The following is a 14,843-nucleotide window of genomic DNA, read 5'->3' on the forward strand; positions in this document are numbered from 1 at the left end:
ATTTAAAATACAGTCATAGTTGGGAATTGAACCTGTCACTTATTGCTTTGTAGTCAGTCACCTTACCAATTGAGCCACTGCTACTATAGAGAAAGTCTGTGAATTCTAACTAAACTCAAGCTACTACACATTATTATGAATCTAAAATACAATCAGGTAGCGGGGGGCAACGCCCATGTTTGATGCGTTAGTTACGCCTCTGTTATAGATATATAATATAGAAGTCTTGATCCAAGGTCCTCGGAACAGAGGGCACTGACCACTTCAACAACATCAAATGGGTAATTAATTCTTTAGAAACACATATTCATACCAGAAATAATGTCCACGCTTCAATTCTGTTAAAAATCTTTCTTTCTCAAGACAAGCACATCAATTCAACATAGCAACTGGTCCAACATAGTATACAGTATATTCTGGCAAAGAAAATAGTATGGCCTCCTAGGCCCATCCTTATGTACCAAAAACATGTGGCAAACAACACAGGTTACTTCCTGGGCAACAGCCGGAAGTGATATCGTCACCTTATTAAACATGGGGAATACAAAAAAAAAAAAAATCTATAAAAATAAAAGATCAATAACAAAATAAAAACGGGATGAAGTAACCTCAGTGGGGTGGGCACAGACCCTGTAATAAAACTAAGTTGACAATATAACAGTAGTGTAAGGGTGCACAATCCAAGGGTCTCAAAATTGATGTAGTAGCGTGGCAATCAGATAATAAAAAAAATGAGTAAAAAAAAACCTTCAAATGCTAAGTAGCTATATATTATATATAATATAAAAATTTTCATATATAAACCTAAATGTTTAAAAAGAGAGTTCTACATCAAAATATACAGTATATAATCTAATGGTCATATTGCCTGATGAAGCGGTCCGTTGCATCAAGAAACGCATTGCAAATCTACAAGCACCATTCCATGTGATAACGCTGTTCTTTAATTCATTATGTGATTGATTGATTTATATGTAGAAAAAGTTAAATATAAATGATGAGGTATTTATTTGTAATTTAAACAGCTGAGGACAGCACAGTTGATCTGAACATCCCCGCACTTGTCGTTGGAATAAAGAGAAAATCTTGCCCAAATGGTGAGTTATGTTATAGTAGTAAAAGTTCTACATTGATAACTGCCACACTTCATAAAGCTATTCTATATGCATGCTGATCACGTGTTTCATGGGAAGGCCCACAGGTTTGTTGTAGATACATGTTTGCAGGACAGATACAATAGAAAATAATAGAGAGGCTAAACAAAATAAATCTTACCTGAGATTCAATACAGTAGAAAATGCCCTCATAAGTAACAGAACACATTTATATTTTATATTTAATTAGGCCCCTCCCTGTTTTTTCATGGTGCTGCTTTTTACAACTTACAGGGGTGGAGCAGGTTGACAAGTCACAAAGTGGAAAACTTAAATGTACTCGCTGGGTCTGTATTACATAAGTGGCAGAGCCCTGGGTAAAGTGGTTGCAACCCCTAATGCTTAGCCAAGCGGGGGGGGGGGGGTAAAATATTTTACATAAGTGTTAGTACAACTTTAAAGTTTTGGGTTTTATGGTGTGTGGCATTGCTTAGTACATATATTGTGATGTGTATTTAGTTTTGTCTGTGTGTTTCTTAAATATATATGTCACACAAGAAGCCGTGTCCTCTGAAAGGACCCCTAACCCTGAAATACAAGGTAGCATTCACAAATATATATCTGTGAAAACTATATGCAATCACTGCATTTGCATCTGCTATGCAGCTAGGTCCAAGCTGTTGTTCTCAGCTATCAGCCAAAGAGACGCCCCTGCAGTCTCGTTAAGCAGTTTGTAGCATCTGATTTTTTTATTTGTGCGACTAACGAAAGCCAAGTGACACTGGACCGGGTGCGCAGAGTAGGACTGTTTAGCGGGACTGCGGCATTAGTGTATAAGGACACATCTGTATACAGATATATATATATATATATATATATATATACTGTATATAGCTCACATATTATTTCTTGCTAGTTCTTTGTGCAAAACCATACACAGACTGCTACATTTTAGAAAACAGAAATGTTTGTTAATTGTTTCAACACTCCCATATAAATAACATGGCTTTGCATTACTCTCCCCATGGCGAAAACTTTGAAAACAATAAAGCACGGGTTCATTATGATAATTTGTATTCACTTATCTTTTATTCCGTCTTTTAAACTAAAATTCCCAATTCAAATAAGGGAGACATCAGAATGTCCACGGAACTTAATTCGTTAATTTCCTTCATAGAACCCAGTACTCCAGATAAAAAGAAACCCACAAGGAATCCTATTGCTGATAAAAATCCACCTTATCAGGCTTCCATTATTATTATGGGTGAACACGATGCTGCAGGAAGGTTGTCCAGTCCACACAATGGGTGTCCAAGCACTAGTGAAGAGCAGCCATCAGGAGAACCAAGGTTAAATGACCAGGTGAGACTATGCCACAATTGATCATCTGTATGGTATGAGATATTATTTTATATGCTGTTGTCAGGGCCGGCTCTACCAATAGGCAGCTGCCAAGGGCACCAGGATCTGGGGTGCGCCAAAGAGTCTGCCCATCACAAAATTAAGAATGTCTCAGATAAGACAGTCTTGTTCTTAATACAGGTGGCGGCACCACATCCACACATCCACACATTCACCTGAGGGGCTGTGAAGTGAGTATTGGGGGGTGCAGCAGGCTGAAGTTTTGCCTAAGGTGCCAAGAAACCTTGCAACGGCCCTGACTGTTGTGCTGTACTATATGCTAAAATGTAATTTAGTGACATCAACCGTATATAAATATATGATAATGTGTCAACTGAGTGATTTCTCCTGTACTCCAACACATGCCCTGGTTATCACATCCAGCCAAGGGAAGAAAAAGTACAAATATACTCTTCCCTATCACTCATTGGCTGTACACAAACCCTGTATGCATCCAGGCTGAACTCCGATACCTGCTGGAGGAAACACATACTGATGTAAGAGCTGGGGCACATAAGTGCTTGCTTATTGCACATGGAACGCAACATCGTCAATATATTCTGTAGACATGGGCAGCAGTGAAATATGCAGCTTGGACATTACCGGATTTTGCTCATAGTGGGGCTGATTCTGAGTGGGATGACTTTATACAAATACCACTATAAAGCTCTTCCCTGGCGCACAGCCGTGCGGCCACATGTGCCAGGGCTGAGGGGCTCACTTTCAGCGTTCATCCATAGATGCTGATATACCGATTGGTGTGTTTTTAAATACCTGCATCAGTCGCACCATCGAATCTTACATCAGCCCTATGGCAGGTGCAGTTTCTCTGTAGGAGTATGGCCTCCTATGTGAGTGGTTCTGCATCTGTGTGCACAAACCCTTCAGCAACATGCTTGTGACACTCCCATAACACGCTTGTGACACTCCCATAACATGCCCATAAGAAGGACCATCTCCGTACATCTGAATAGCCCCCTCCCAGTACATTTTCAATATACTTCTCCGTGCATGCATCTGAAATCGTAGCTGTGAATACGCATGAACACAATCGGAACACATGGGCAGTGCGACTTAGATGCATGCAGTGTAAAATAAAATGCACAAATGCTTCCGTCATCGACATAGCATCCGACTCAGAGCCATCCCCAGGGCGGGAAGTTTCATGCATCGCATATTGCATGTGATCTATCCCGCTACTTATTGCATGCATAGCGGCACGTAGTAACACTGTATGCATGAATAAATGCGAGTAAAACGCAAAGATCAGCTCTTCCGATAACAACTGTCCTTTGCAATGTAAAGACTTCCGGCATTATGACCCAGGAGTCCTACTGTGCATGCACGGCCGTCGTTCTGTGCATGTGCAAGCCACAGGTGCTGGGGGTCATAGAGGGGTCCTTCGGAACCCTCTCAGGGGAATGCTGCATAAAGAAGCCCATAGGCTTCTATAAGCAATGCCATCTATAGATAAGTGTTGCCTATTGGGCACAAGCTCAGAAAAGTTTCACTTTCCTTCGCTTGTGCCACTATGCTTAGTGCATACTGGCAGATAGAATTCTACGGGGACTACAGTGCCGGCGGGTAACTGTGGACATCTGCTGCGGACCACTTTAGTGCATACAGGGATTGCGGCAAACCTCTGAAAAGGCAGGGTTTTTTTGGGGAAGTTTGACAACATTTTTGTGGTTAGTACATCCCACCTTCAATATCTCCCAAGTTACATTCATTGCAGACCTTGCAGGCACCTCATTATCTGTACAGATTACTATTTCCCTGGCAGTTCTCCCATATTGCATTCCATTCAGAGAAATGCTTGTGTTTACAAGCCTTGGGCAGCAGCTTTTATCCACAGTACTTGTACAACATTATCTATTGCCTGACAATTATCCCTGCTCACCCCACATTACTCTTCTCTCACCTCCAGCTGCAAGCTCCTGGCCCTTCTTCCGCCCTCCTGCCCTTTTTTATTAGACTTGGGACATTTCCTCCCTTTTATTTTATTCACTAAATGCTTGCATAGCACCGACTTTCTAATTAGGGATTATACATGGAGTTTCTATAAACTGCCTGTCCATATTGTTTCAGGTCCAAGTTTCCCCATTTTTCCTATCTTATCTATGTGTCATTTTTTGTCATTTTGCTTTTTTTTGTTGAGTCACCGCAGAGCCAATAATACAAATGAAAAGAGAGCAGGGAGAGCCTCTAGGTGGGACCACGCGTCTGAGGCGAGGAAAGAAAATGAAAAAAAGCCCAGCTAAGGGTGTAGGAGAATCTGAGGATCATGATGGTAACCCTACCACTGGATGCGCTTGATGGAGTTATGTATTCTCTGTTTAAAGTCTACAGGTAGTGTAGGCACATACCTCTCCAAGTGTCAAAATACTTGGGGGCTTGATTCTTCTTATTCAATGTGGTTTCAAGCCAATCCATAGTGAATACAGGGAAAATTTTCTTCTTGATTCCTCAAGAATGACAGAAACAGACTTGTCAGAGTTTAAATTATGTTTACGCCTTAATATGTGCCACAACTTGCAGGTGGGCTGTCATGCAGCTGCTGCAGAATTTTGTAATCGTGCTGGTGGAGGAATCTAATAAGACTTTTTTATGGTTAGGTTTAGGCACTTACTGGAGGATTAGGGTTAGGCACGTACCTCCACGATTAGGGTTAGGCACTTACTGGAGGATTAGGGTTAGGCACATATCTCCACGGTTAGGCACTTACTGGAGGATTAGGGTTAGGCACATACCTCCACGTTTAGGGTTAGGCACTTACTGGAGGATTAGGGCTAGACAAATACCTACACGGTTAGGGTTAGGCACTTACTGCAGGATTAGGGTTAGGCACTTACCCCCATGGTTAGGGTTGGGCACTTACTGGAGGATTAGGGTTAGGCACTTACCCCCATGGTTAGGGTTAGGCACTTACTGGAAGATTAGGGTTAGGCATTTACCCCAACGGTTAGGGTTAGGCACTTACTGGAGGATTAGGCACTTACTCCGACGGTTAGGGTTAGGCACCAAGGGGAGGATTAGGGTGAAGATTAGAGCTAAAAATGTAAAATGTGTTGACAATTTCATGTCGAACTTTTGACCCTGTCGACCTTTTGTACCGGTTGACCTTCTTACATGTCGAAATTTAGGGTGTTTAACTTTTGTCCTTGTTGACCTTTTGTCCCTGTCTAACTATTAACAACTGGTGCCTATCTATACATTGTCTATCTAATTACTGTCTATCTCTTATACCACACTCACTTGGTTCTGTGATACCACTGGTGGGAGGCTCAATACATTTCCAGGAGGCTGTATCATTCGCATACAAAATCTCAGCTCCTAATGCATTAGCGTCTACACCTGAATAAGGCCCTGAGTCAAATAAATACTGAACATATGTATAATATAAAGAAAAATAAATTTTTATGTACTTGATCTTCCTATGTAAAGTGTATAGAGAATAATCTAAATGTAATACTCTTGCTCCACAAACTTAAATGCTCTTCAAAAGGCGCCAACTCCGTACTTCACTAGGAACACGTTCATTTCGTCGAAGGGGTATTCAAGCAGAGTGGCCAGACGTGAGCACCACCCCATAGGGGGTGCAATGCGGCCACCCATGTCAGGACTGATGACTTACAACAACCGTCAGCTGCCTATGGATGCCACCGTAACTTTTTGGGTTTGGCTGGCCGGCCTGCCTGCCCTCCCTGATTTCCGCCTCCTCACCTGACTGTCATTCGAAGCCCTGGGGTATCACTACAGGTAGTCCCTAGATTCCCTTAGCCGGAAAGGACCTCATGATGTCAGGTGCTGAGCGGACCCGAGGGACAGTGTCACAACAGTGGGACTTGTCGTGCTTGGAGAGGAGATGGAAGGAATCAACAGTGTCCTATGTGTTCCTGTGGGGCTGTGGTGTGCTGTGCAGTGGCTCTGTGTTTGATGCTAGGGGGTCTATTTTCTAAGCCTTGGATGGAGATAAGGTAACAGCCAATCAGCTCCTAACTGCCATGTCACAGGCTGTGTTTAAAAAATGACAGGAGCTGGTTGGTTGGTACCTTTTATCTCCGTCGACTTTATCTCCATCCAAGGTTTAGTAAATAGACCCTATGGAGAGAGCCACTGCAGCATGCTCTTCAACATCCGGTGCTTACGGGATTCAGCAGTCTCTGCAGTTCTGCCGGCGGTGCAGGTCAAGACCACGGATGGAAGAATGATCTGGGCTGGTCCTCAGGTATTTTATAGATATAGAAATTTACACTGCCAACTAAATTACCTTTTGATCCTGTTGACCTATTGCTTGTCTAGCATCAGGGGGTAAATTTACTAAGATGGGAGTTCTAGTAAGAAGTGATGTTGCCCATAGCAACCAATCAGATTCCAGGTATTATCTTCTAAAAGGTGCTAGATAAATGAGAAGTAGAATCTGATTGGTTGCTATGGGCAACATCACTTCTTAAATAGAACTCCCATCTTCGTAAATTTACCCCCTTGTGTCTATCTAGACATTGTCAACCCCTTAACTGTCTGGCTATAGTCTGGACACCAGGGAGCAATACGTGTCAATGGTAGGAAGGCACTTTAAATTTCTTGCACAGGGAGCTAGTAGAGAATTGGGACCAGCCCAGATCTCGTCCCTCTCCTCTGCAAGTGCACCCATCTTGCTCTGGAAATCTAGTCGGACTTGCACCAGAAATATTCCAGCACCTATGGAAATCAAAGTGTGTTGTGCTCCTGAAGCTGCTTAGGCCAGAGAGACTACAGAAATTATAATGAAAGTCATGGTATCAGACATGTGATGTGACAGAGGATGAGGCACTGTAACCACTTGCTAAGCCAGGGACACAACCCAGAATGTGTAATGTTAACTTTTTAAATCTTATTTTGGAAGCTGTCTCACATTAGGGTACCGCATTTTAGCACATGGTCATGATATGAGGTGTATTCGTACTCCTAGCTCACATGCAGCAATAAATCTGCCTAGCCCCTGATACCAGATAAGGGAAAATGTGCGACCCTGCAGTCACCCAGCCTGTTCAGCTAATAGTACATACTCTCTCCTCTACTTGCCGACACAGGAACACATCACAGAGCCATATTTGTGCTGAGTACCTGCATTCTTACAACTTAGGGGTGATAATTCTGAGCTGGACGGATGCACAGTATACAGCTTGCTCTCTACATTGCGATATAGGGCCGTATTCAATTAGTTTTGCCCCCACGATAAAGTGGTGTCAGAATCGGGGAAATCAGCCTGAACCCCCCAATAAGCGGCAGAAACATTGGGGATCAATGTAGTAGTGTCCGATTAGCCCTAATAAAACTATTTGGGGTACTTAAGTTCGCACAATTGCCACTAATTAGCGTCTTTGCACAAGTGGTGAAGAATGGCATAAAGTACCTGAAAATTGGTGCAAGCATCTTTTAATGTCTCTAAAGTGAACTTTTAAATAAAGTGAAATTTCACCCCAAAAAATGCACCTGTAATCCCCAAAACACTTGACCCCTTCTTAGAGTACCCCCAAAACCTTATTTAGTTAGTTTTCGAACTTGTCCCCCCACTTTGCACTTTTTCGCCCCCAAATTCAAAATACATTTTTGGGGTGTTAAGGTTTTTTTTTAGGATTTTTGATGCAGTTCTCCTTTGGGGGGCTGTCCCAAGGGTTCTGAGTGGTTTGCCCACCTTTGCACCCCCAAACAAAAAATGTGCACTTTTCTCCACCTATTCATAGGCGTAACTTTTTCGCCTATTACATTGCACTGACTTTCCGCGTACGTGAAAAGCGGTTGGAATTGAATACAGAGATACTTTTCTGACAGGTGAAAAGTCGCAATCGGCAATACTTTTTTGCGGATCTCGGTTTTTCGCTTCTAATTGAATACGGGTTATAGATGGAGTTGGACATTAACTGTAACTTTATTGTGTTATCTTCTCCGTTATTCCTTTGTTACATAGCGGAATAATTAAATTAACATTAGTTTCCGCATGATTGAAGTGAAAATGTCCTTGCTGAATAGACCCCATCAAAGTCCCTGCAAATCATTTCAAAACCCATTCAACTATGATTTTGATGCCACTTTAAAACGAAGGGTCGTATTCAATTAGCCATGAAAAGTGCTGTTTGGAGAAAAGTTTTTGCGGATTTGGACTTTTCACCTGTTTTCAAAGTATCTCCGTATTCAATTCCAGGAGTTTTCGACCAGGCGGAAAAAAACTTTATGTATAGGCAAGCGAATTGGAAGTGCAAAATCTATATTTTGGGGTGCAAATATTGGGATTTGATTCAGAACCCTTTGGATACCTCCCCTAATGACTAAGTCCAAAAAACATAAAAAGAAATTTTTGAGAAGACCGAAATGAAAATGAAAAAGTGTTGGAAAATGGGTAAAGAGTGGTGAGCCTGGTAATTCGGGGTGCTACATGGATGGGACAGGTGTTTTTGGGATTGCACGAGGCTGCAGCAGGTGTATTTTTCAGATTTTTTTAAATCTTCACTTTAGAGACATCAAACTATGCTAGTATCCATTTTCATGTACCCCAAATTTGACCTTGGTACTTATTTTTCCCATAAGAAATTGCTTTGTATCATTTTTCAGCACTTATGCATATAACAGCCGATTCTGACACTTTAAGAACACAAAACACTTTATTACAGCTATTAGGACACTTCGATATTGATCTCTGATATTAGAGCAGCGTTTTCTTTTTGCCAGTTTTGCTTTCTGACGATTTCACCTGTTTGGCTTTTTCACGTCTTTTGGAATTGAATACGGAGATAAGCGGGATCGCGCAGGGATAAAGTATCGCCTAAAATCACATGAAGGCTGCGAAAACAACGCGGCTCGGCTTTTCGCGGTTAATTGAAGTCGGCCCTAAGTATATTTTTCATTTGGTGCAGCAATGTATCATTATTTCTGAAATGGAAAGATCTAAAACTGCTGCAGCAGTCTGCAATCAGTGTAGTATGTACATACAATAACCCCCATCATCTGCCCCAGTAGGGTCACAGCCAGCTCTTCTTCCATCACCCTCTCCCACCCATGACCCATCTCGGTCTGTGGCTGTGCAGCCTAGAACTTGAGCAGACCTCAGCACTGGAAGAGTTAACAAACGACGATATGCAAATAAGAATTTTAGGAGCGCCGTGATTGGGTACTGTGAGTGGGCGGGCACATCGCTCTTTCTTATTGGAGTGTGCCCGGTGCCTCGGTCGGCTCCCCGTCCTCTCTGCTCCCCCTGTGTGTGTACGCCGTGCAGCCTGCTGCTGTGACTCCGGTAATGGCATCATCAGTGCTGGTGGGGAGGGCATGCTGGGACTTGTAGTAACGCTGTACAGATACAGCACTCTAATTACGCTAAACGGCAACCTCTGTGCGCGCACATTGCAGCATGTAATTGTCTATTTGTTTCCCTGTAGGGTGACAACTGCGTCAGCATCATGGAATCCGGCGCAGGTGAGTGCGCATATCCCCCGGCGTGTGCGTGTTGGTGCATTTCATGGAGTGCGAGCGAGGTGAGGCGGAGCACGTGGGGGAGGCAGGCGGTGCTGCCGGTGTCATAACTCTGCCATCACAGGCCTCATCCATCTCCCTCGCTGATCAGCCTATCGGCAGGGCACTATCCATAGTACATACATCACAGCCTTGTATTGTGTCACCGGGTCACCGTATAGTAGTGTACATTCATGTCTGCTTTGTTTTGGTCAATGCACTTGGCATGTGTGTAAGAAATGGCACCCTTGTATGTAATGCAGGATTGAATGATGCACTAAGTTCTACAGTATAATGTTGCATACACACCGTCAGATTTTCCTTCACATCTGAACAAAAACGATTTAAAAAAATCATTCAATCGTTCATATCTGAAGGAAAATCTGACGCATCTGTCAGATGAACGATGCGCGTTCCCGATGGTCAGATAACGATATCTGACATCTGTGTTTGCAGTCAGACTTGGACGATTCCATTCATTTTAATGCAGTCAAAAATTGTTAAAATCTTTGGTAAAATCGTTCATCTGACAAATCTGACCGTGTGTATGCTCCATTATGGAGCATACACACGGTCAGATTTTTCTTTTGAACTATATCGTTTGAATGATTTTGCTAACTATTTACTCAACGATTTGAACGATATCTGACTGCAAACATGTCAGCAATCGTTCTCTAACAAACGTGAACACGCATCGTTCATGCTTGTACACATGAACAATTTTTTTCATCAGATTTGAACGATTTTTAAAATAGTTATTCAAATCTGATGAAAAATCTGACAATGTGTATGCACCATTACACTTTTCCTGCTATGCTAGTGCCGGATAGCTCTGGATCATTTCTACAAATATTAAGTTACAAATAAACAATGGTTATTTCTGTAAGCAGCAGTTGTCACAGTGGTTAGTATTGCTGCCTCCACACTGAGGTTTTGGATTTCAGACCCACCAAGACCTTTGTGTGGAGTTTGTGTGTGCTTCTTCCAGTGGCGTAACTACCATGGGTGCAGGGGGTGCGGCTGCTATGGGGCCCGGACCAACCCGGGGCCCGGCCCTCCCCCTGCACCTAAGGTGCCAGGCCTCTGTCCGCGGCCCTTCCCTCCGGCACCCTCCTTACTTGCTCCATCGCTCTCTTCACTTCCCTCTACTCCACTTACATGCTCCGTGGTCGCCCCCCCCCCCCCCCCCCCCTGGCTTCTTCCCACAATTCCGAAAGCCACTGGTTTTGTTATTTTGGCTTCTGACATAATAAAATAACCGAAGTTGTAGTGCTGTAATCACTTTATTCAGGGACACATGAATTGCACAGGCTCTCTTGCTGAATAAAAGCAGGTGATGGGCAACTTAAGGCTAGCCACAGAAATGGTGTAATTCAAATGCACCTGATGAAAGGGAAATTTCAGCAAGCCTGCCCCAGTGTATGACTGCATGTACTGTAGTAGAGAACATAGATTGCAAACTCCACTTGATCAGTGGTTGATGTGAATGATCTAATCTCTGTAAAGCGCTGCAGTACATGTGTGTGCTTTATAATTAATTGTTAATCTTTTTGTTCTCTGTAAAGAACCAAGGGTTGGCAAGAAGCTGAATGAAGGTAAAACTAAAGAGGTGTATGAGCTGCCGGAGCACCCTGGCTGTGTTCTCATGCAGTCCAAAGACCAGATCACTGCAGGCAATGCAGCCAGGAAGGACCACATGGAGGGGAAAGCCTCAATCTCCAACAAGACCACCAGCTGCATCTTTAAAATGCTGCAAGAAGCTGGTAAGATCCCTGTAACTCAATCCTCTCGATTCGTTATCCATGATACTATAGTGAATTGCCACTATATAAAACACAAATCGACATGGTCGTTTCTTTATGGTTATCTAATATTTCTATATGGTGGCCTGTCTATAATAATCTGGGTTTTCTGTGGCCCATTGCTTGTCTGAGAATCTTAAAATGTGCTGTCATAATGGAGTAGTTTTACATGCATTTTAGGGCACATTTTGCTGCAAAATCCTCTATACTGTTATTTAATGATTAATGTGGTATAAAACATTTTGTCTGACCTCTCAACTCCATTATGGACTGTTTTATTTGTAGCTCCACATTAGATTTGTACAAACTCTACTTCTAATGACTTTTAAAATGTCATATCACCTCTTGGCCTTTACTAGGATACATTGACACCTTGCATTGACTATTAATCTAATGACCTGGCTGTGTCTGTTCTAGTTTCCCAATATGTATTTGTTTGTCCTGGAGTCATCTTCTTGCATGTGATTCCTGCATATTTCACCTACATCTAATATTCCCAAGTCTGTGAATGTTTTATAACTTGTCCATCCATGCCTCCTCTATTTGCATTGCTTTCAGGCATCAAGACCGCGTTTGTGAAGAAATGCAGTGAGACAGGATTCATCGCCACCCACTGTGAGATGATTCCCATAGAATGGGTGTGCAGGAGAATAGCCACTGGCTCCTTCCTAAAGAGAAATCCTGGGGTCAAGGAAGGATACAAGTTTTATCCCCCGAAAGTTGAACTGTTTTTCAAGGTTATTTTGTCCTTTTGTGTTTTGTGGGGATGCTCTCTGTTATCTGTTTAAATTGGAACAATTAGCTCAGGTGGAGGGAAAAGTAGAAGTAAAATGTAGGGATCCTGGTGTCCTGCTGCCACTTCTGGTCTTCCTTATCTAGCACTGACTGACTTGTTAGTGTAGGTGATGGGTAGTATAGTAATCAGGTTTGCTTCCATGTGTAGAGCTGGGCAGGTTACCAGCAACATAGCATGTTGCTCCTTAAGCTAACATGGCTAGTAACAGACTGCTCGTGTGACATTTCACCAGGAGTGGTCATTAACCAGCAGTACCAGGCATAGATGTGTCCGGGTACAGAGACCATGCTATATGCAAGGGGTCTTCACCCACAGCTAGAATGTATAGCTGGCAAGTCTAATTACTAGGAATTTGCAAATATGCACTAGCCAATGAGTTCAGAAGTAGACCTGATCTTTGTGCATGTCAACAGCAGATTAATGGCCTCCGAGTTGCTCTGAATGTTATTCTAATTGGTTTGCACAGCCACCCTTCCCAGTTTGCAGAGAGATTCAATGTCTTCTGTGTACCATCCTGCAGTGATGTGACAAGGGCTGCTCCTTGGGTCAGTTTGACATGGTAGGCACTATTGGGTTTGAATGCTATAGAGACTACAACATTAAAACCCAAAGTGCCCATCATGTCAAACTGACATGGTGGGTTTCTCAAAATCTGGGTGATATGTATCAAGCCTTTCTACTTCAGGGTCCATAGGGGGTCCACAGGGTTGACCTTGGGGTATAGCTGGATCTGGATCCATGGGCACCACGCAGTTAAAGCTTTAGCTGCTCCCAGGATGCACTTGGGTCCGTCCTCCTCTATACCTAGCCCCCGGCCACAGCACCTCAGTTTGAGTTGGTGCCCGGCCGGAGTCGGGTCACCTGCGCAGGGGGGCTGCAGGAGCAGCCCCCAAAAGCTTTCTATTTAAAAAAAAAAAAAAAAAAAGAGCCTGTTAGATTTTTATTTCAAAACAGAGGCTCTAGTGTGGCAGCGACGGGCTGTCTATGCAGACGCCCACGCTGCCGCTCTCCTTCCCCGCTGGCGCCGCGACGCCAGTACTGCACTGGGGATCGCGGCGGGAGGCCAGAGTCCGTACTAGCCGGACTCTGGGTCCCTCCCTGGACTGCTGCCGGAGTCGCCGGGGACAAGGTAAGCCGCGAGTCGCCGATTAGCGGCTGCTCGCGGGTTTGCCTGCAGATGCAGTCCTTTGCCCCCGGTCCTAGGGGACAGACCGGGGGCCGCTAGCGGTGGCGGCGGGCTCCCCCTCTGAGGAGGTATAACCCGTGGGACCACTAGACCACCAGGGATATATGGCAAGCGGGATGCCGGCAAGCCCTGGGGTTAATATGCTAGCCAGGGGAGGAAGCCTTCCCTGTCAGCGGCTCCTCCCCTCAGCTCAGCGCGCCTTTCAGCACGGAGTCTGGCGTCGCTGAGCTGCAGCTACTCGGCCACTCCTCCTCTGAGGTCTCCAGCGGCCATTTACTCAGTGGCAGCGCAGATCTCAGGGAGCACGCGGACCGGTCCCCCTGTGTACCTCTCCCCTGATTAAGGACAGCGTACACAGCACTATAGCCCTCCCAGACACTGAATCTGGGCAGGTTGATTGTAGTGGAAAGGTGCAGTGAGTATATCTTCCTGCATGGTATGTGACTTTTGCTAGTGCTGCCTGTCTGTGCTTATTTTCTACTTACTGTCAGCTTATACCTATCCCTTTACTTCTCCTACAAGCCCTACAGGTGTGTGGGGGAGGGGCGTTTCTACTGACCTCACTTATATAGATCACGTATTTGTGAGGTCCGTCACATACAGTTGTGTGCTACTCAGTGCCATATTGTGGGCTGTTGTTCAGCACACCGGTGAGTGCGTTTTACTTCTACCCTGGTGCCAGATATATAATATATTCTGTCATGTCAGACGAGGAGGTTGAGCGCTCAGTGGCTCCGGTGTTGGCCTCCTGCGGACGCTGTTCTGCAGGAGTAGATAGGGAGGATTTGTCACAGGATGGCCTGTGTAGTCGATGCCAGGTGGCTCCTGGCCCATCCAGACCTTCTCTGGCGCAGGAACCACCGTGGGCGATGTTTTCTCAAGTGCTGGTGTCTATTGCGGACCGTCTGTCGGTCCCGACTGCTCTCCCTACTAGGTCGTTGTCCCAGCCGACCATCCCCCATTCCCCGGGTGTCCCGCAGTTATTGCGGAGTCCTCCTGGGTCTCAGTCGGTGGGTCCCTATGCAGGGTTGCCTATGTATATGCAGGCTTCCCCTGTGCCGCAGCAGCCTGTGGTACCT

The 14,843-nt window shown here is 44.4% G+C and overlaps 1 protein-coding gene across 3 annotated transcripts in view; it reads left to right on the forward strand.

The window, feature by feature from the left end:
- LOC148517356 (multifunctional protein ADE2-like) overlaps positions 1 to 14,843 on the forward strand; it is a 69,629-nt gene that overhangs the window by 39,088 nt on the left and 15,698 nt on the right. Inside the window, exons 9-13 of one of the 3 annotated variants that reach the window (XM_088478738.1) lie at positions 1,026 to 1,097; positions 2,272 to 2,456; positions 9,908 to 9,944; positions 11,546 to 11,743; positions 12,341 to 12,519. In XM_088478738.1, the coding sequence (XP_088334864.1) occupies positions 1,026 to 1,097; positions 2,272 to 2,456; positions 9,908 to 9,944; positions 11,546 to 11,743; positions 12,341 to 12,519 (671 nt within the window). Of the gene's footprint in view, positions 1 to 1,025; positions 1,098 to 2,271; positions 2,457 to 9,659; positions 9,766 to 9,907; positions 10,004 to 11,545; positions 11,744 to 12,340; positions 12,520 to 14,843 lie in introns of those variants that run through there. The other 2 variants (XM_088478737.1, XM_088478736.1) reach the window with 2 other exon arrangements.

This window comes from Taudactylus pleione, unplaced genomic scaffold (genome assembly GCF_031769625.1).
Source record: "Taudactylus pleione unplaced genomic scaffold, aTauple2 ptg000218l, whole genome shotgun sequence".
Lineage (NCBI taxonomy): Eukaryota > Metazoa > Chordata > Amphibia > Anura > Myobatrachidae > Taudactylus > Taudactylus pleione.